The sequence below is a fragment of the Bos grunniens genome, chromosome 3, assembly GCF_055505025.1.
Source record: "Bos grunniens cultivar Pamir isolate PY7600 chromosome 3, Bosgru_T2T1.0, whole genome shotgun sequence".
Classification (NCBI taxonomy): domain Eukaryota; kingdom Metazoa; phylum Chordata; class Mammalia; order Artiodactyla; family Bovidae; genus Bos; species Bos grunniens.
The window spans coordinates 25,315,192-25,337,265 of record NC_141167.1 but is presented as its reverse complement, the minus strand read 5'-3'; the positions used below and the strand labels follow the sequence as shown (position 1 = coordinate 25,337,265).

Here is a 22,074-nt window from a genome sequence, read left to right as displayed (position 1 = left end):
CAAAGGCAGTGAAGGGTGTAAGGATATTATATAGCTGTGTTCCGTGAGCTCTTGTTAAGGCTGTGGAATGGATCCAGGAAGGATGGCCTCAATAGCTCTTCCATTTAGAAATCATACTCTGGCTGTTAATGCTGTCTTATCAGATCTGAGTTTTGAATTTGCAGATGAAAGTAGAAAACCCCATTTCCTATTCAACTGTACAAATGTTTGCCTCGTGTGTTTGCATGCATTTGTCTGTTAGGGGACAAATGCGTAGTGCCTACAGAAAGGCAGGACAAAACAATTTCAAGAACTGGGAGTTTCCTGAATCATCTACGGTAAAAGGTGATTAAGTGTTGAACTCTGACAAGGATAAAGTAGCCAGACCCAAACACTGACTAAGCAGGGGCCCCAAGAGGCTTTATGAGTATCAAATACGCTTTTAAATATTATTCTTTGGGATTCAAATGTTTTATTTACAAATGAACAAGTAATGATTGATTTTGATGAAAGAAATTTAAACAGGACCCTAGTTGATGAAAACTGCTGGCTGCAACTATCATTTGGTTGTGTTTGATCTTTGGTAGAAGATGTAAGTAGTTTTGATGATGGTGGTGATGATGCAGGCTGGTTGTGGACACAAGTCTGTGTTTTTTTTTGCCTTCTCTTCCTATCACGTTGACAGAAGTAATACTAAGTAAATGCCTTCAGTCTTCTCTGGAATGCAATTTTTCATCCAAGCAAAACATAATGTACCTAGGACCTGAAAGAAATTTAATAATCTCTGCATTCTTGTGATTTGTTAAACCTTTTCCAACAAACACCTAGAGAAACAATACAATGTTTGCCTGGAGATTTGAGGTAACAGGCTTACACTTGCAGTGAGATGGATTTTTTATTAGATGTTAGGCAGACACATTATGCTGATGGTGGGAAGCATTGCTGAGAGGGCGTATGTAGAATACCCTTCTACGGATATTTTAAAGATCTATTTAAACACCTACAGCTATTTGTGAAACTTTTAGGATAGATCTGTTGGAGGTTGGGGAATGAACTGTTTGAACTGGTAAGATTCCACCAACTTCCAATATTCCAAAATAATGTATCCATTTGTTTAAAGTGCACTAAAATGACACCTTTAAGGAGCAGGGGTGGTGATGCTTGGTGATAACCATTATAGGCTTGGCAGCAACATTTTTGAACCCTAGACACACATTTGTGAAGCTCTGTTATTCCTGGGGGGCAGTGATTAGTTTGAATGCCTGTTTTTCTTCAGAAAAGGAACGTAGGGTCTTGTCTTTAAGATAAAACTAAAGGAAGAAACTTTAAGTATGTGAAGTTCAGGCTGGCTTAGAGTTTTAATATTTAGTGTGGTTAATTAAATCCCATTCTTTGCCCTGAATTTAATTATGCTAACCACTGAAGTAATTTAATATAATAATAAAAAAGGAGGTAATGAGAAATGGAGGTGAATCTTGACTACTCCTTCCTCTGGATCAGTGGGGGCATTTCTTCTTCCTGTGTCAGCTTGTGGATGGTGATGTGATGTTTTATGGAGTAATATGAATTTTCAATTAGTGAGAAGATGAAAAAGAAAGACAGTACATCATCAGTGAATGATCATATTAGGAAATCACTATAACGCTCATCTGTAAAGTTCAGATCATATTTTAATATGACTTGATGATATTTTAGGTAGTCTTTTCCCCCTAGGCTGAGCTTAAATCATGTACTTTATACACAGTATGAAAAAGTCTTTGTTTAGGGTTCCTATTCAAAGATAAGAAAGTCAGATATTTGCCACTTCTAAGCAAAAATGAATTTAAATAAAGAAGTGATCTTTCTTGTCACTTACAGTAGAGATGGTCTGTTTCCTTACTACTGCTCAAGCTCTGCCATCTCAAAACTGAAGTGTGGTGCACCGAAGTCTGTGCTATCAGACTTGGATTCAAGTTCCAACTGGGGAACTTTGCTGGTGGTTCAGTGGCTACAACTCTGTGCTCCCAATGTAGGGGCTCTGGGTTCAATCCCTGATCAGGGAACTAGATCCCACATGTCTCAACTAAGACCTGGTACAGCCCAATAAATTATATATATATATAAGTTCCAGCTGGAAATTTGCTAGCCATTTCAAGTTACTTAATCTCTTTCACTGACCTCAGTCTTGCCATCTGTGAAATGAGGATAGTGCTATCTCCCTCTCCCAGATCGCTGTGGGACCAAGGGAGGGAACACAGAGGGCACCACACAGACATAATAGATGGTCCGCAAATAGTGACTCCCTTTCTTCTGCACAAGTCACAAGTACACTTATAAATGAATAACAGACGCGAATGGATCATAAAGCCAAACACATTGCCAAATGTGTTGGCTTGTTATCAACCAGGACAGTGCTTCTGACACTTTACCAGTGATTCACTTGGGGATCTGGTTAAATATAGATTTGCATACAGCCTGAGACTCTGCATTTTAACAAGCTCCCAGATGACACCTATACTGCGGATTAAAGACCACACCTTATAGTAGTGTGGAACTAGGGCAACGACTTTTGAATACTGAATTGACTTTGAGAGACTTGGCTAAGTTGCAAAACAGAATTTTACTCTGCCTTTTTCGTTTAACAGTAAAAATATTGGGGGAATCTGAAGATGCTACCAAAAAGAAAAAAAAAAAAAAGTGTGAATAAACACATTTAAAAATCTGGGAAGCTCAAATCCATTCTACACACTTTCATTTATTGTCTGGACAGATAGAGTACAAATAATTCAAACACAACAAGATTAAGGGAAAAAAAAACATTTACAATACTTTCCCTCAGAAATCATCTAAACTAGCAAGATTAACATGAAGTCATTCATTATAACTAAAGTATACAACTGCCTGGTCCTAAGATTTTTTTTCCTTTTTTTTTTCCCCCAAGAGTGAACACATTATAGAGAAGAGATGTTGGCATGCCTTTCCCACTAATGCTTAGCAAATGCATCAAAACTTTGCCAGCAAACTGCGTTCATTCATAGCAGGTGATATAAAAAGGTTTCCCTGAATGTTGAACGAGTGTTCTCTGAACTGAAATCTGGTGTTTGTTTTTTGTTTTTTTCTCAAAACCGAAACGAGGAAAAAAAAATAGAAAAAAAATTTCAAGGAGGAGTCTACGGCGCAGCCTGGTTTGCGTTATCTGCCTACCACTACGACTACCACCACAAAGTTTGCCCTTCCGGTGTGAAAACAACAGCTCTGTCTACATGCACTTAGTGGGTTCAGCATGGGAAAAAATGCACAAAATAAGCACAAGTTATAAATAACCATAACGTTTTATTACCATTAAGACTAAACTGGTATTGAAAAGATTGTATATAACAAGACAAGAAAAGCAATAGCAAATTTAACTATCAACTAGATTATGCATAGCGAGTAACTGTTTCTATTACCCAGGGAAGAGCATGAACCCTTGTATTTTTTTGTTTCGTTTTTGTTTTAAATATATAACCGTACAAAGCACAAACATACTAAAATGATCAGTGCACTGGACGTGGGAGAATGCTCCCTCAGTCGTTTTGTTCCCTTAGCTCTGTTTTGTTTTCCCCAATCTGAATTACATTAAATGAAAGACCCAGTTGTTTTTATTTTTCTACTGTGCAGTAAGAAAAAAATATTCACAACAAACATGACAATATATCAAACAATAGTTCTACACAAGTTACCTTGATACCTCTTTAACTGTCACTTAAATATCATAAGAAAACATTTTAAGACATATACAAACAAAACTAGCCAAGTGTTACAACTTATAATAAATTAACCCAAAGAAAAAATAACTTTATATATATATATTTATATTGTATATACACATACACACACAACAGAATGACACAATAATATGCTTCTTCCCATAGTTTAAGTAAACAAATACATAGTCTAGCCAATCTAGCTATATTTGATCTCGGCCATAGGCATCATCACATCTGCGATTAAATAAATAAGTGTTTCAAGCAACATAAACAGTGTTTCAAATGTACCAACACAGCCCAATTCTATCAGCATGGGCTACAAAGTGAATTTGAAAATTCCTTAATGAATTTAAAGCAAATGTATCTTTTGTTTTCCTCTCCTAAACACATTACATTTAACTATGATACTAAGATATGTAAATAATTTCGTAGCACCTACTGCTCAAACTAAGGAAGTTTTAGATTGAAAGGAAAATTAATCTTTTTAATTTTTGTTCTGCTGACATCCCATACTGATGACTTAAAGAAAAACTGTCTTTCAACTCATCTCCTTGCTTTTGGGTTTTGACTGTGGGGAACTGTGGTACCCTGGGTAGAACGAACACTCCTTTCCCCTAGTAATTAATAATTTTTTATATTATTATTACATGCTATGAAAAGATATGAAGATCATCTGTTTATAGCCCATCCTTCAAAAAACAGTCTACGAATCCAGTTTAAAACACACATCTTGATCTCTAAAAAGTTACCAGTGCAGTATGAACGCGACAAAGTTGTCAATTTCCCCTAAATTAGCCAGTCAAAATATTTTTTTCTCAAATCCAGATTCTCTTGTAAAAATTCTTTATATTTTATAAAAATAGATTTTTCTTGAAACCCATTTTCAGCAAAGAGACCACCTCTTTGGCAACAATGTTAATGTTATTAAATTGTTAATGTCATCAGGTATCCCCCTCGCCCCCATCCCCTAACAGAAGACTGTTTTAGTTCATATGATATAAAAGAAAAAAGGAAAAATAAAAAAATTTGCAAAAGTTTTTTAATTTTTGCAATTTTTATTATTCCTCTTTAATTTGTGTGGGGGTTTTGTTGTTGTTTTTTTTTTTTTTACCAATCTGATTGGATCAACATTTTGACAAAAAAAAAACTTTTATTTTCTCTCTTTGAATCCCATTACTTTGTAAAAATTGTTTTATTTTTATTATTTTTTTTTTGTTTTTTGTTTTTCTTCTTCAAATGAGCGAATGGTCATCTTAAAAAGATCCACCTTCAAGGAAGGTAGTAAAGTTAGCTGGCTGGGTAAAAATCCCTGCACGTCGCTATCTATGTATATATAGTCAACAACGACAGCTATGAAAGAACATTCAATGCATCAAAGGTATTTTTTTTGTGTTTTTTTTTTCTTTTTTTCTAAGCATTATAAAATCCTTTCCTGGTACACCTCAGGATAATCCAATGTTTTAATACTTAGGCAACACTGGCTTATAAAGTCCATGGTTGAATATAAGCCTTGAAAAGTTTGTTTCTCTCTCTTTTGTGTGTGTGTGTGTGTGTGTGCGCGCGTGTGTTTTGTTCGTATATATTTATATATATAATTTAATAAATAAGGATGGGAAATTCAGGACTTGTGAGCTTTGTTGGTTTTAAAGGAAACTTGCAACACTCGGTCTCCCAGGCGGTACCCGTTGAGGCTGGCAATGGCCATGGCTGCCTCATCATAGTTGGTCATGGTGACAAAGCCGAATCCCTTGCACTTGTTGGTGTTGAAGTCGCGGATGACCTTGACGTTGTTCACTGCGCCAAAGGGGCCAAAGAGCTGCCAGAGGACACTCTCGTCAGAATCAGGGGACAGGTTGTAGACAAAGATGCACCAGCCCGTTCCTGTGTGACCAGGGATGTTCATTCCCACAAGGCTTGTCATCCCATCAATGGTGATTGGAGAGAACCTGGGGGGACAAGCAGAAGGGGGGACTGGTCCAGACATCAGTCTGACCGTGGATAACACACAGATGCACAGACACAGACACGGGGCAGAGGGCTGAGTGAGTGTTTGCAGGAGAGTCTTCAGGGTTTAAAAACCAAAATGCAAAAACTAATGTCTGTGGCATTTCTTCTGATGGGAACAGCTAGACTGGCTAAGGCATGTAAATGCCAAGAGAAAATCCTAGCTCAACTCCTAAAAACCGGAAGAACTCTCAGAGCAAGGCTCTGTCACGCTATCACAGTATATGTTCATAGGGTGTCTCACCCTGACCCTCTCCCTCCCTCCCCACAGTAGATAGTGAACTCTTCATAGAAGGGGCCCTACTTCACCCATCCTTTCACTCTATTTCTTTATTCAGTGGAGGCCATACAGGAATCTCACAGACATGACACATAGAAAACACTCAATAACTGTTTATTGATTGAATAGGTGAATAACACTGGTAGAGGTCAATGCTTGGGAAATTTTTTTTTTAAGGAAGTCTAGGCGATGGCCCTAGAAGTGCTCAAGTCCACCATCTTTGCAGTCCCTTGACTTAACAATCATTAAAGATCTCTTGACAGTATTGAGGATGGAGATACATGAGAATGAACAGACAAGACTTGTTATTACTCCAAAGGGCAGCTTATATTTCATTTAGCATTTATTCAAGAGAGTTCCAAAAAAATCCCTGAGCAATAATAATAAAGGTGATCACTCCTTGATGCTATATTATCTGGAATTCATTTCTAAGCGTCACAGGAGTGAGATTTCAAGTGGTTTGCACATTTACATATCTTGAATCACTGTACATTAGAAAAGCAGGAAACTGTTATTTGTCCTATTATGACTACTTTTGTATTAGGCTTCGAAATCTTCTCAGTTTTCACATAATCTTGGAAAGAAAAACAATCCTTCAGATACTATTCATTGTTTGATAAAATATGTACGTGATTCATGATGGATGCATCAGATGAAACAATTAGGTTACCAGTGCCTACAGCAGAAAAAATATTTGTTAACATTTTACTTATACCAAACTTATACGGGTATTTTGATTCTATACACTGACTAGTATTTGCTTTTCATGTGGTTAGTGTTTTTTTTTTTTTTCCTGAAGAGAGGGATAGAAGGAGAGGAAGCAAAAACTGGGGAAGAGAATGGATTAAGTGTCATTTAGGACTGTTTTAAAAATAAGCATATATCCATATACACATAGGATTTGAAAGTCCTATGAAAGAATACTCTGTATCTAACTATTTAAATAATTAAATGGCTCCTGAAAATATGCTAAACACAACAACTCAACAGATATTATTTTCGGTATTATTCACTAAGTCAATCTTCCCTCTTACTTAAAAACAAATTAACAGGACAAAACCCAAATCATCATGGTACGAATTCTTAGAAGGGCAAATCCATATGTAATTGTTATTTGCATTATTTCTGAAGACTGTCTTCTCAACTTTCTCTCCTCCAACTAAGTCAATGGACTTCTTTCAGTTCATAGGTAGAGAACAGCTAAATATTATAAAGCCAAAGTCAGGGGCTAGCAAAGAGGTTTCAAGTAGAGCCTCAACTGCAGGTGGTAATGCTACCTGAGCACTTTGGTAGGAAGGACTCTGGATCCAAATCTGGGCTTAGTAGGAAAAGAGAATGCTCTTATCGACTCGTGATGTTTAACTATGGGTGGGGAACTGGAGAAGATGGCAGCGTGTGTGCTGTCTTCCCTGACCTCATCTGTATATAAGCATCACTCTCTTCATAGCATCTCACTAAGTCCAAGAGGAGCAAAGGTATGGGACAGAGCTGGGAAAAATGTAAAATGTGGGAACAGGCAAGCCGTGTGCCAGATCCATGGAGGTAATTCACAGTTAATCTCACAGGGGCTGGGATTGCGATTCGAGAGGCTGGTGCCTTGAGAGTGAAGTTTGCAATCCAGTTACTTCCTCTACTGTGTGCCAGTTTCCAGAGCAGGATACTGGGCTGGCCAAAAAGTATGTGTGGGCTTTTCCATAAGATGTTATAGAAAAACTTAAGCAAAGTTTTTGGGCAACCCAACACTTACCCTGCACAGCCAAGTGGTGAAAGACTCGCCTCATATGGGGAGAATGATTCAGACTACTCATGAGCACACTTTTTCCCTTGATAGTAGGAAGGGGAATTAAAGTGTGCAGCTCTGCAGAGCAGGATGAGAAAGATGCTATGTCCCTGGGAGCTCAATGGGGCTTATCAAAAGTACACGTGGGAATCTCATGGACACAGTGACATACAGCACCCAATTTGCAGATTCAGTTTTCAGACTAGGTCTGGAACACCCCTGTGACTACATTTAGAAAGTCCCCCAAACTTTGACTCTGTTTGAACCCTCGATCCCACAAAAAGGTTTTAAATAAAAGAAACAGCAAGTTTAAAACGTACATACACATATAACCAAGGGAGGACTGATAATTACTGCTAAAACCTGTAACAAAAGAAACCTCTGGTTGAGGTGCACACAGATACACTTTATTCTCAAACTGTGCCCTGAAATGAACACTGAGGTGGGGGCAGGAGTCATAAGGTCACCCACGCATTTATTCATGCTTTGGCCAGGGCTGGTAGTCCAAAATCTAATTTTTCCACTGGCAATCATAAGATTGTCAACCATGATAAGCAAAATGTTCTAATTTTGATTCGCTGGAATCTGCCCTCTTAAGTGAATCTTGGCATCGCTAATGCAAAACAGTTGCCTTGTAAGTTTGCAAAATCAGCTGGCAAAGAGTCACAGCCTTCCCTCTTAGGGGAGCTATTCGAGGACCAGATTATCAAGGGCTTGGTAGCTGTGGCACCTGAACCGTAGGAGAAGCCCACCTGCAAATAAAAGAAAAAGTGAAACACACAAACACACTTGTGTGCCCTAAAAGAAACAAAACCAACTGAGGTCTGAAAGTAAAAAAGAATCTGACATGCTGGTGGAAGAAAAAGGAAGAATTAAAAAAAAAAAAAAGTAAAGTTAGTGAATTAAAAAAAAAAAAAATTCTAGCCCCAGTCTGTGCCAACACGGACATCTGGCAATCTGTGGAGTTTTAATTACCTCTTTACGCCATAGGCCATATTAAGCAAATTGTCCAGCCTGCAAAGAGAAGGAGGGTCTCTGGGTTAATGCCTCACAGATGGCAAGATCGCTCAATGGAACTATTAATAAGAATGCTCCATTTTCAAAGAAGAAAAGCTCAAAAACTTTCCCCGGTGCTCAGGAGCCTATCCACTGGTAGTTTCCCCTTTTCCTACCTAACGTAATTCATGTTGAGGTCAATGCTAGAGTTTAAAGCAAGTGTCTAAATGAACCTTCCTTTCTTTCAAGGTCTAAATTAATCTCACTCCGCCCCATCTCTTAGAACATGTGTAGATATTATATATGTTGTGTGTGAAAATTTTTAAAAAGGGACTAATGGCTTCTTATATTGTTCACCTTTTACTGTAATGAAATTTATGGATAAAGGTCTCTGTTACGGATTAACAATACATGCACACACATCATGCATATCAGAATGGATCTTTCTTATTAGCCTGGATATTTTAACTAAATCTTTTTACCACACACATTTTTGGGCAGGACGGAGTTTGAGGGTTCAGACTTTTTTTTTTTTTTAATTAGTTTACTATTTACAACCTGAAAGCACCTCCCAGCAAATTGCCATTTTGTTATAATCTCCTTCATATTCAGTATCTTACTCAGAGACAAGCTTTTCACATCATGGGGCAGTAGTAACCATAGTTTCCACCATTAGAAGCCTGCTGGAAAGGCTTTTTACATAAATACTGCATGTGCTCTCGCACAAAATAAAAATTAAATGACTTGGACTCTTCATGAAATCATTAACCGTTTCATATTCAGGGGGCACGGGAGGACATTCGGAGGCTGATTTTTCTCCTCATTGTGGCCAGATGGAAGGGCCTATTATCTATGTGATGTTTGAAAAAGAGAAAGACCCTTTCATTAAAGGGAAGTCAGGGCATGGGTCAACTAAAATAATTATTTAGAATTATTATGGGTAGGTTAAGAATATTCTTATCTCTTGCACAGTAGAGACTGGTCAATGTCAGACTGCCTTCATGGAGAGATATCTGCCTTTCAGAAATGTCCCAGGAGAAGGAGAACGTCCCACTGCACCTGGAGCTTCCTAGGGGTTGGGTACCTCAGGGAAATGCAAATAAAGCTTGGACAAAGTCTTCCTCTTTGCCTTCCCAAAGTCTGCTGACTTAATGTCAGAGTGAAGTTAACACAGAAGATTGGGTTAATCCCCCCACCCAACCCAATAGAAGCAAGAGAAAGAGGAGAGCAGACCAGACCACTCCCTTTGGCAAGGACATGCCTCCTGGGCTACTCTTTTCTTTGACTTCATTAAAAGTCATTCACTGCCTTAGCCTTAAGTCTAAACTGCTGAATGTAGTTCCTTATCTGTGATGAACTCCTGTTGAAACTGAACCTTCTTATCTGGTTAAATGTAGAAATTTGTTTCAATCAAAGAATCTGAAGTTTAATCACAGTCATGTGCTAGTTTGCAAGGGGGCTTAGAAGAGCATCCTGGCCCAGTCATCACATTTTACAGCAGTGGAAACTGAGGTTCAGGGGGAGTGTCCCACAGTGATTCCAGGGGGCAGATGTCCTCACTCAGCCACATCCTTCAGGGCCAAGGGCTTCCCTGGCTCTTGCCCAGCTCTGTACTTGTGTAGTGGGGCTCTTGCCCCTGTGGGTACACCTACCTGAACCTCTGAGCCTGGTGGTGAAGTGGGCCAGGGTAGCGCCGGTTAGGGGACTGGTAGAGCTGGGAGAGCAGGGCCTGGCTGGACTTCTGGCTGGGGTTGTTGGCAAACTTCACAGTAATCGGTTCCGTAGCACCGCTGGGCTTCTGGCCATTCAAACCTTTGATTGCTTCTTCTGCCTCAATCCTCTTATCAAATCGGATGAATCCCACCCCTCTGGACACTCCTGGGGAAAGAGAAAGAGCCTTTGTAAACAGTGAACAAACCAAACTGGTAAAGATCCCCAGGAAGTTATGGGCTGAGTCCCATCAATGTTTCTAGGGGAGTCAGCCCACTTGTGGGGCCAGGGCTGAGCCTGGCTTCCTGAATCTCTCTCACCCATCAAAATGCATCTGCCTGCCTTTTTGCCATCATGGCTCTGGGCTGGCAATTCCTGCCCACAGAACACAGGCATATTTCACATCTGTCCCTTCCTGCTTTCCTCTACCATCCTGCTCAGCCCTCAAGCCTTCCTTTAGTTGCTGTAACTGATCATCCGCTGTCCAGTTTCTAGCCCTTCAATGTGCTCCCCGTACCTGGCAGCTAAATAATCCATTTGAAAGCAAACTCTGACCATACGATACCCTTTAAAAACACCTTTTATACCTTTTTGTTCCTTTTCTGTTTTTTACCCTGTGAATGTACCTGTTCCTCATTGTTCCCTACTCCAAAGGCAGAAAAACAAATGAACAAAACCCATAAAAACCCCTTCCATGGCTCCAGGTGGCATACAGAGGAACTCCAGACTTCTTGGCATGGCATTTAATGCCCCTGATGATCTGGTCCCAACTCCCTCTTGAACTTCATGTAAGCCAAACTAACTGCCAGATATTCCTTGAACAGGCTGTGTTCCTCCTTGACTCCGTGCCTTTGGGTATGTCCTATCACCTATTCTATGGGATATATCCTATCCACCTAGAATGTTCTATCTCTCTTTCTCACCGGACAGCTTCAAGTCATTCTCTAAAACTCCATTCAAACACCATCCCCTTGATGGAGACTTCCCTTCCATCATTGCCTACCAGGCACAGCACACATCCTGAGCTCTCCTGGGGCGCTGGGCAGCTCTAGCTGGTACTCATCACACTGTGGTCTTGTAAGGATGGGGCTGTGACACCTTTGTCCCTGATCTCTGGTGTTCCTCTGCCTAGCATCTGGGGCAGAGCTGCCTTCAGTGAGGTTTGTTGCAATAATCAGATGATAAACACACGCTAAATGACTCTCTTGGTGGCTCAGATGGTAAAGAATCTGCATGCAATGCAGGAGACCCGGGTTGGATCCCTGGGTCGGAAAGATCCCTCGGAGAAGGGAATGGCAACTCACTCTAGTATTTTAGTCTGGAGAATTCCATGGACAGAGGAGCCTGGTGGGCTACAGTCCATGGGGGAACAAAAAGTCAGACATGACTGAGTGACTAACACTCACTTTCAAACGACTCTCAGGGGATGTTTTTAATTAGAGTAGGTGAAAACCTTCTATCATCAAAAATGCAACCTGGGTGCCTTTCTTACTGAGAGGTGGTGGCAGCTGCTTTTCTTTATGATAGCCCAAGTACCACAGGATCCGATCCTGGGTTATCCCTGCACTGCTACTAACTGGACAGATGTCCCACTTTGGACCTCTGCTCTCTTACCTGTGAAATGAGCCAGTTTCAGTTTCCCTTTAACTCTACAGTGCTATCAGAGCAGACAGAGCTATACACAGAGGTTCTTTTCACATGCAAAAGTAATGGTATTTGGTTGAGGGTTGAAAGAGACTTTGAAGGTCATTCAGTCCCACTCCCAGCCTGATGGCTGAATCCTCCTTACAACTCTGCCAAGTGGTTTAGCTGCTGCTGGAACCATTCCCATGATGGAGTCCTTCTACTTCCCAGGATGGCCCATTTTAAATTTCAGCCGTTGACTGATAAACAGTCTTTCTTTTAAGTCAAAAAGCTGCCTACTTATGACCCATACCCTTTTCCCTAAGTGACCATTACCCTTCTGCTCCGGTGGGTCACAGGGCACAGACCCAAAGGAAGGAAATAGCCTAGAAATACTTCACCTGTGACTTGATCAACCAGGATTCGTGAGGTGATGATACGGCCATATTGTGAGAAAAGCTGTTCCAGTTCCTTCTGGGTCATGGTTTTGGGAAGGCCGCTAACGTACAGGTTAGCATCCCTGATTGAGGCAGAGCTCGGACGGGCATATGAGACCTAGGAAAAGGCAAGAGGTGCTAAATGCATTACAGGCAACACCTTTCAAGTAGAGACGGAGTCCACAACCGAGACGACAGCCCCGCGTCTATCATTCTAACTCACAGTGTCAGTTCAAATAACTAACTCTGTAGTTCCCAGATTTTTAGTTGTGCTTGGACTAGTAATGAGCACCAGGAGAACAGCAATAGAGGAACAAAAGGAGAGTGGATGACAACTTAAAACAAATGCACGGATGAGGGTCTCTAAGTGCAGAACAAAATAGCTACTGTATGGCAGCTGTTAAATGCAGAACAACCCACGCATGGAGTTCTGAAGATTTACCTCCTGGATGTGGGTGTATAGATGATTTACTGTATCCAACACATAATAATCTTTGAATAAACCAAAAAAAAAAAAAAAATCCCCATGAAACTCTGCTCTGCAGCTTTCTTTCCTTGCCACCCCCAACCCCCAGTCCCTTCTCGAACACATAAAAAGCGATCAGGTTCTCTGCAAGATTTTTTTTTTTTTAAATGTCCCATCCTTTGTGTTGTTCCAATCTGTTCCCACAAGGTCTGCTCTCGCTGAATGACAAAGTGCTGGTGAAATGGGGCTGAATGAACATCTGCTTGCGAAACTAGATATGTGACCTTGTCATAGCATCTGCAAGAACCAGTTGCCTTCGAACTTGGAAGCAGAGCAGCTAAAACCACAATAAACAAAAATGAGGGCACGATGGGAAGGAGGGAGGAGAGGCCAGTGGAGAGAGACGCGAGCCTCTCCAATGGTTATAATAAGTTTGACTTTATAAATTTGTCCTCCCAGATCTCTCAACTGCTTTTTTTTCTCCCCAAAAAGCTAACACAGAAGTGTAAACAGATCTGAAATTCCATCTGCAAGAAGCCAAATCTGTAGCAGTACACATAAGCAAAGCAAACCCCAGCAGTCATTAATTTTAGACTTTCATTTACTTATTTATTTTTTTAAGAAAACAACATCAGACATTTGAAATATAATTTACAGCTAGTCTAACAAAAGCATTTTCCTGCTGAAGCTATTTCTGCGGCAGTTATGGCTCAGAATAGATGATGAAAACAGTCATTTCAGAGCACATCTGACAATGTTGGACAGGAAGGGACCTATATGCCTTAGCATTTTTCAGTTTTATTTAATTTGTATAAACAATTCACAGGACCTGCTAAGACTACAGGGGTGAGGGAATGAGTGGGTATGCTTGTGTGTATGTGTGATCTGCACACACGAAAGCATGTTTGCAAAAGGAATTGTATGCATTAAATTGGACCTTAGGCATTAGGAACTAAACCTCCATCAGTGAAGCAGACCTTGCCTCTGAGAATGGGTCTAGCAGTGAATCCCACAGAGGGGCATGAAGGATGAGTGTATCCCCTCACTCTACCCCTTTCCATGCAGAGATGCCAGGTCCCTTTATGGATTCCACACCTAAAAATAGATGTTGACTCAACAGATAAAATGATGCTAGTGACGAATCTGCCTCGCTGGCCTCCTACTGCCAGTGGAGCAAGGAATCCTGTCGGCAGCATCTACCTCTTCCAGAAACTCACGTGTGGCTTCTGTAGGCTCCTTCCCAGCAAATGGACGACATGCAGAAAGGTCTTTGCATGGAAGGTCCTTGTGTGTGCATTTAGGGGGGAGGACTGAAGGACCATGTGACTGCCAAGACAGGACATCACTCCACATAAGGCTGTCCTACCCTGACCTTTCAGGTTATAATCTAGCAGAACTGTTTTTCTTAGGCATGAGGAGGGAGTGGTAGGGAGAAGAAAATAAAAACATCACAGTGATATGTCTGTGGTAATGAGGGTCACCCTTATCTCACCCCTGCCGATTGCTGACAAATTAACTATCTGAATGATCTTCATGTTCCCAAAAACATACGTCCCCATCTCTATGCTTTTGTTCATAGGGAACATTTTCCCACCTACTTCCTCAGGTCCTAATTGTATGGCCCTTTTAAGGTCCAGCTCGAACGCCACCTTCTCTAGATGGCTTTCCCTAATTTTACCTCCTCTTAAAAATCTCCCTGGCAGTGCTCTTGATGGTATCCATGGTATTTAACCCATTCTGACCTTGATTCTCCACTTCTCTATCTAGTCTGCTGATCTCCTTGAGGTCATGCATTGCGTGTGTGTGTCTCATTCATCTCTGTGGTTCTAGCTCCTTACCCGGACTCTCACAGGGTGCTCAACATCTACTGAAAGAGTGAATGAACACCCACAGGTCATAATGAATGACTCGGGCATTAATGGCATGTTGGGTTAACTGCAGCTTGAATTCCTCCACTTAGGGGGATCACTGAGAGTTCAGCATCCAGAATCATAGCTTTATTGGCTAAGCTGTGAGCTAAGAGATAAGTCTCCTATTCTCCAGAATCTGGGGTAGGAAGGACTGAATCTTGGTCAAGAACTAGATTTAGAGGCCAGTCTTAGAAAACATTTCCTGAAGATCTACTATGAGCCAGGCATAGTGCTGTATGCTGGGGATACACAGCAAGCAAGAACAGGCATGGTCTCTTGCCCCAGTGGACTTCCGAGTCCAACAGGGGCAACAGGCAACACCACAGCAGGTACTGAACAAATGAGCTGCAGAGACGAATGGTGCACAAATGGACCAGTTATCATAATGCCACAAGGTGAGTGCCGTTCCAGGGCTATATGGGGAGAGACAGGCGGGGAGACAGGTTGTATGACAGTGTGTGGTGGGGTCAGGGAACCATCGCCTGATGATGACCCTCCACTGCTGTGAGGACAAAAGAGATGGTGAAGGTTAAGGGCATAGGGCAGTGCCTGCCTGGCACCCCATCAATGCATAATGGGTAGTAATGACCTTGATCCCCTTAGTTCTGGGCAGTCTGAGCTGGGGTACAGGGGAGAGCAGGCTGGGGTACAGGGGAGAGCAGGCTGGGGACAGGCCTGCTAGGGAAAAGGAGCTGGCACAGGAAAGTTAATGACAGAACCAAAATCGATTCCCCAGAAGAGGATTCTGACAGAGGCAGAATCTCAGCTGGGAAGGATTACTACAACATACTCCAGTCCCAGCCCAGCGACAGATCTCAAGGGTGAACAGCACCTCAATCATTCACCAAAGCCTAAATCCCACTTAATTTTTCTCTTCTATTTGGAACTTTAGGTCTATCGTTTCTCTTAGTCCCCCATCCTGGAAACCTGCAGAAGTGGGAGTGGACAAAAATAACAGAAAATGGACCTTCCCACATTCAGTATCCAAATGCTTGTCCCAGTATGAAAACTTTTCAAGTTTCTTCATACATTTGTTAAATCCTAACTGAGTGACTACAGGTCTCAGGCCCTTTGTTAGGCTGAAATATTTCTAAAAACATCATTGACTTTTAGCTCCGTCCTGACATTTAACACAATTGCTTCTTTATTAACCCCACTAGAACCCAGGGCTTCCAACACTGGAAGTGCCCTAAAGAACCCTGAGTCTCAGACCATCTGGGTCTTGCTCACTTCTTTCATCCAGAATCTCCGAAGACAAGACTGGCATTTCTATGCCTGCACCAATCTTGCTCTGAATCTCAGGAGCTGGAGTAGGGAGACCACTCCTCTCTCTGGGGAAGGGCGGCCCAAAGGCAGGTGACTGTACAAATGATCTTGTCGGAAGATCAAGTCACTCCAAACTCCCTCTCCCTTCCTGTTCCTACATGCTTACAGTCATTCCTACTCTCTGCAAGAGGGACAGTACAGCACAGAGCTTCTGAGATGTGGGCTGCCTCCAGTACTCACTAACTTTGTGACCTTGGGCAAGTAATTCGATCTTGATAAGTCTGTTTGTTTACTGACAAAAAGGAGGAGAATTCTCCTTCTATGGCTTTTCAAAAAGAATTAAGACATCAGACTTAATGCATCTAGCACATACCTAGAATTTAGAATCTACTTAGTAAATATTATTATGGGATGACTCAGACTGACTTTTGTGGGTCACCCTGGGATGCTAGCTCCCATAGGGCACATCTTTCAATTTGACCACACAAGCAACCATTTGGAACATGACTAGTGAACACTTATAGAAGCTCTGTCCTCCTCCATCAGACTGGTGGGGCCTGGGATCATCCTTTACCACTTCACAGCCATGAATTTCCTCTAGCAAGTTCCTACAGATTCCTCTGCCTGCCATCTACAAAGTACTTTTCACTTTCCAAAGTGACTTCACAAGGCTGCTCTCAGCGATTCTCACCAAGGTGGGAAGGCAGGCACTGTCATTCGTCCCAGATGGGGCAGCAGGACCAAGGCGGGATCTGCCCCTCGATGTGCAGCACTCACAGGTACCTTCACCTGCTCACAGCTGGGGCGTGGCAGGAACAACACGGCCTGGGGAAAACCTTTCCTGAATCATCTGGCAACACTGTGGCCCTCGTCTGACCCAACATGGAACAGAAAAAGAGGGCACTTGGAAAGCATGATAAAGACATGGTCTTGAGTGCTACAAGGAGGGTGAGATGAGAGGAAAGGGGCTTCTCTAGGAAAACACTGGTATAGAAGGTGAGTATTCACTCATTCATCCCTTTCTTGAACATGTACTGTGTGCCAGGCCCTCTGCTGGGAGGGTTTTTCCTTTAAGGATCTCACAGTCCAGTGAGGAGAGTAAGCAAACAGGTGGAGAGTGCAATGCAGAGGGCTGTTCCTGCCAGGGGGAGACTCACTTTCCTTCCACATGGAGGATGCCTCCTGGATAACGTCCAGCTCCTTTGTACCCCTGCATCCCCTCTTCTCCAGGGAAGTGGTGCAATGGCTCTGAATAGGCTTTAATAAAGGGAATGAGCATGTGAGCCACAGACGCTGCCTGCTTCCTCCCTTCTGGGAGCCAGATGCCAGCTGGAAGTCCACTTTCTATTTCCACTTTTATGTTCTATGGGAGTCGGCTATGCTCTCATGTGGGGAGTCCTATGGGGTCCAAAGCACCCATGACATAGTATATTAGTTTGTCAAAGCATGGGGTTCTGTGTTAAGAAGTTCAAAGTGTCCACAGAAGCCTTTGGGCCTTAATCAGTAATAAAGAACTTAGGGTTCCATAGTTTTTCTTTCTGTCTTATCTCTCAATTGGCTTAAAAACTTGGATGTAGAAAACAGAGGTGTCATTTGTTGAGCTCATTTGAATTACAAGGACCTCTAGCATTTTCTAGGATGTTTTCATGAGCTTGGTGTTCTGTTCACAAAACTGTTCATTTCCACAACCATAGTTCACGGTAAGTGGTAAGGGTGACAAGTGATAATGGTGATCTCAGCAGAATGCATTATCTTTGAAATTTGTTTCATAGAAATTTGATGCTGGAAGTGAGCTCAAAAGTTCAGGGCAGGATGTAAGACAGTTGGCCAACCACCTTATACATTTCCAAGGACAGGAAGCATCCTATGTAATCACTGGCCATCACTGACTAGTGGAAAGTTCTTCCTTCTGCTGAATTCAAACCTGTCTCTCCCATAGCTTCTAATCTTCTCCTATTTCTATTCTGGTTCCACATACTAGGAGCATCCTTCCTGTCCTCATCACCCCTTATCTTGTGGGTCTCACTGATACGTCATATTTAGAGCATCAGACAACTGTATTTTGAGACAGATAACTCCAAGGAAGCTCTCATTTATGTTACTTTAACAGAAATGGAGCATCTCTTCAGCAATGGGAAAGAGACAGAGGTTAAGAGCAAGGGTTTTGGTAGAGAGATGTAGGTTTGAATCCTAATCACTTACTAGCTACAAATGGTAAAGCTTGGGGTAAGTCACTTACACTTTCTGAGCTTATCACTTGAATCACCTAGTTTGGAAGCTTCCTAATAGAGCTAAAAGAGCATTAAACAAGCTGATGCATATATGATTCTTAGGCACCATGCCTGGCACATAGTAAGTGAAAGTGGTAAATTGCTCAGTCGTGTCCAACTCTTTGAAACCTCATGGACTGCAGCTTGCCAGGCTCCTCTGTCCATGGGATTTCCCATGCCATTCCCTTCTGCAGATGCCTGCCACACAGCAAATGTTCAATCAATAGGGCTCTGAAACAACTGCTGTGTACTTACGCCTGATGCTAGACACTCGCGGTACAAAGATGAATACAACAACCCCTGACATGCAGGACTATTAGTTTAGCAGAGGATACACTTATTTCAGAAGATCAGATTGCAGATTTTCCCCAGTCTGTTGTAACACAGTACTCTCTGAGTGAGCAGAAACTTCCCAGAACATACACATCCCTGGGGACATTCATTCCAAAGAGACAGGAAGGATGGCAGCAGAGAACAGACTCTGGTGCTTCCAAGGCCTTCTAGGAGCAAACCCTCCCTGGGACCTCTGATCCCACCTCTGGGAGTAGGGAGAGAAGAAAGCAGCCAGCCAGTTCCTAGACAAGACAGTTTTTATTGTGAGAATCAGCTTATTCCTGTGCCTATGGCTGCAGCCCTGCCCACAGACAGGACAGGTGTCTGCTTACGTGGCCCCACGCCTCATATTTTCCCCACCCACCACCTAGTATATGATGTCCTTCTATCAGGGGCAAGACCTGATGGTACTGTTTCTAATGAGTTCTTTTTTTTTTTTTTTTTTTTTTTAATACTTATTGGCTGCGTTGGGTCTTAGTTGTGGCACACACGCTCTTCATTGCTGCGTGCGGGATCCTTTTAGTTGTGGTATGCAGAATCTTCAGCGGCAGCGTGCAAACAGTTGCAGCTCGTGGTATCTGTTTCCCTGACCAGGGATCGGACCTGGGCCCCTTGCATTGGGAGTGTGGAGTCTTAACTCCTGGACCACCAGGGAAATCCCTCTAATGAGTTAAAATTGTGCTGCTTCTTCCTGCTCAAAACCTTCAGTGTTTCTCCAGCACCTTGTGATGGAAGCTCAAATCCCTTACCTGAGCATCTAAGGTCCTCTGGGATCTGGATCCACCTCTAATCTCCTGCTAACCCCTCTAAGCAGCCTAAGCCTCAGTTCAAACAAAATGTCTCTGTTCCTGCTATCCATCATCCTCATGGTAAAATGAACTCCTGCTCATCCTTCCAGGCTCAGACTGAATGCCACTTCTTCCGTGAAGCCCAGGCACAAAGGCCTGCTCTCCCCTCAGACTCTGCAGATGATACACATTTCAATGACAGTAGCTATCACACCCTCCCACCCATCACAACCATCTGTGCTAACATTTCATCTCCCCCAAAGTAAGAGCATTCTGGTGGTCTCTGCAGACTCTCTGTGGCATCTAGTCTCCAAGCTTTATAGAGGGCAGGAACTCAATAACATTCTTTGAACTGAAGCAAAAAAAATGTGTAATGTACTATATGGAACACATTTTAGCTCTTTTCCCAGGAACTGACTCAGATGTAAAGAAGGAGCTAGAGGGACCCATGGATATGAAGTGAATCCAACAATATCATGAAAGTATTTGGTACACAGTAGACTGGATAAATACTTCTTTTAAAAAGGGGTGTGGTGATAGAATTCATGTGCCTTACAACTTCTTTTTAAAAGCCCATCAAATTATCAAGGGGGATTACTTGGTATAAGCACCTTGTGGTCTGTCTAGTGGTCCCTGGAAGGGAGAGAGATGTGCTAAAGATTTCATGGCCTGGTTAGTGGAAGAGCTGGTCTCAGACTCAGGGCTTAAGATACTGAGTGTCCTCACTAAATTGCAACTTCCGACTCTCACTATACTGGTAAGATGGCTGTGGCCTCTTGAAAGCTCCATAATACTTTCCACTACACAAAGTGAGACTCAGATTCATTCTTCATGTATCTCTGAAACATGCAGATGGGGGAAAGTCTTCCCCTCTCTCTATGTAATTCTTACCTTGGGGTAACCCTATTCACTATCATCTTCATTCTGGGAAGCATCTTGAGAATTCCCTATAAACCAGGATTACCTATAAGTGAGATAATTCTGGCTCAGTGTGACAAGTACTTGTCCAAAGTCACACAGCCAGCACTGTGCCAGTGCTGGATATGACTCTGGGATCTTTCCACTACGCCAGGCTAACGTGCACAGTGAAATAGAAGCCATGTACTTGGCACAAGCTGCTACTGTCCTTGGAAAATTACCAAGCTGGAAAGATCACGCTATAATATTTTATTAGCTATACTGTTAAAGTTGGAAGGGACCATTCTGCAGATCAGGAAATAAGTTCAGAGAAATAAACTAAAGTGTCCAAGGTCATCCTAGTAATTTTTAACGGAGCTGGATCTGACTCTGTCTGAACTCAGAGCTCTTTTGAATGGACAACAAAGGGGAAGGAGAGAGGGATGTGGCTCTATGACCTTTGACAGACCAGCTGGTTTGCTCTGGGGCTTCACGGTAACCATGGAGAAATGATCTTTTATTCTCCAGGGCCATTGATGCTCTAGGCCAGCATTGCCCAAGAGAACTTTCAGAAAAAGTTCTAGATTTGTGCTGTTCAACGTGGTAGCCACCATCTACATGTGGCTCCTGAGTACTTCAAATGTGTCTAGTGTGAATGAGGAACTGAACTTTTCATTTATTAACTTATCAATTTAAATTCAAATATAAATAGCCATATGTGGCTAGTGGCAATTATACTTGACAGAACAGTTCAAACTCCAGAAACAACACAAAGTTATAGCAACTTAGAGCTACAAGGGACCTTTAGGATCATTTAGTCAGACTCCAGTCTGCTATAGCAGTCCCTCTAAGTCATCCCCAATGACTCCATACGAATGTCTCTGACAGTCAGGGACTCACTATGACCCCAGGCAAATGACAGACACAAAGATTGTCTTCTCAGATTCTGGACATACAAGATTGAGCTTCAGAGTCACTGCAGACTTTTTTTTTTCTCTCTAGAGAATGGAAGAGCAACCACTGTGGATGAATACGTGAGTGCAGGACCATCTGGCTGTCTTCTTCATTTGCCTCTGAACAAGCCTTATAGTGTCCGGTCCTTTCAAAACACGGAGCTGAGAATGGGAAACAAGACACCTGGGATGGGTTGACCAGAGTAGACTAGAAAGGACCACTGCTTCCTGGGATCTGGAGTGGACAATTCTCCTAAGACAGCTGAGGTAGACGATTGTTTTTAAGCAGCTCACATCACATTGTGGGATCTTTTACACTGGCAGCCAGCTAAAGGCCCTAAGCCTCATTCCACATGAAAACCTAGGTGTGCTTGTAACCTGTACCTGCTCAATTTTCTCCTGTCTCCCAGACACGGGGCACTGTGGATGACCTTTAAGATACTGGAAACATATGAACCTCACTAACTGTATCTCCATCTTTCCAACTCCTATACCTGTATCTGAAATTATTCACTCAGAGCAAGTTAACAGGGCCCTGGGAAGCAAAGCAGCTGAAAAGAATCTATCACAGGAGAGAAAGAGGGTCCCGTACTGCTGGGGTAAACGGGTCTCCCATTTTCACTGGTGTTGCCACTCTCTCTCTTCACTCCTTGG

At 42.2% G+C, this 22,074-nt stretch overlaps 1 protein-coding gene across 5 annotated transcripts in view; it reads right to left on the bottom strand.

Annotated features, from left to right (window-relative positions):
• Nucleotides 1–3,271: 3,271 nt before the first annotated feature.
• ELAVL4 (ELAV like RNA binding protein 4) overlaps nucleotides 3,272–22,074 on the bottom strand; it is an 89,571-nt gene continuing 70,768 nt past the window's right edge. For 2 of the 5 annotated variants that reach the window (XM_086394274.1, XM_086394273.1), the window contains exons 4-7: nucleotides 12,502–12,655; nucleotides 10,420–10,645; nucleotides 8,747–8,785; nucleotides 3,272–5,695 (exon numbers count right to left, since the gene is read on the bottom strand). In XM_086394274.1, coding sequence (XP_086250400.1) covers nucleotides 5,326–5,695; nucleotides 8,747–8,785; nucleotides 10,420–10,645; nucleotides 12,502–12,655 — 789 coding nt within the window. In that variant the 3' untranslated portion in view covers nucleotides 3,272–5,325. Of the gene's footprint in view, nucleotides 5,696–6,089; nucleotides 6,668–8,746; nucleotides 8,786–10,419; nucleotides 10,646–12,501; nucleotides 12,656–22,074 lie in introns of those variants that run through there. The other 3 variants (XM_086394275.1, XM_086394277.1, XM_086394276.1) reach the window with 3 other exon arrangements.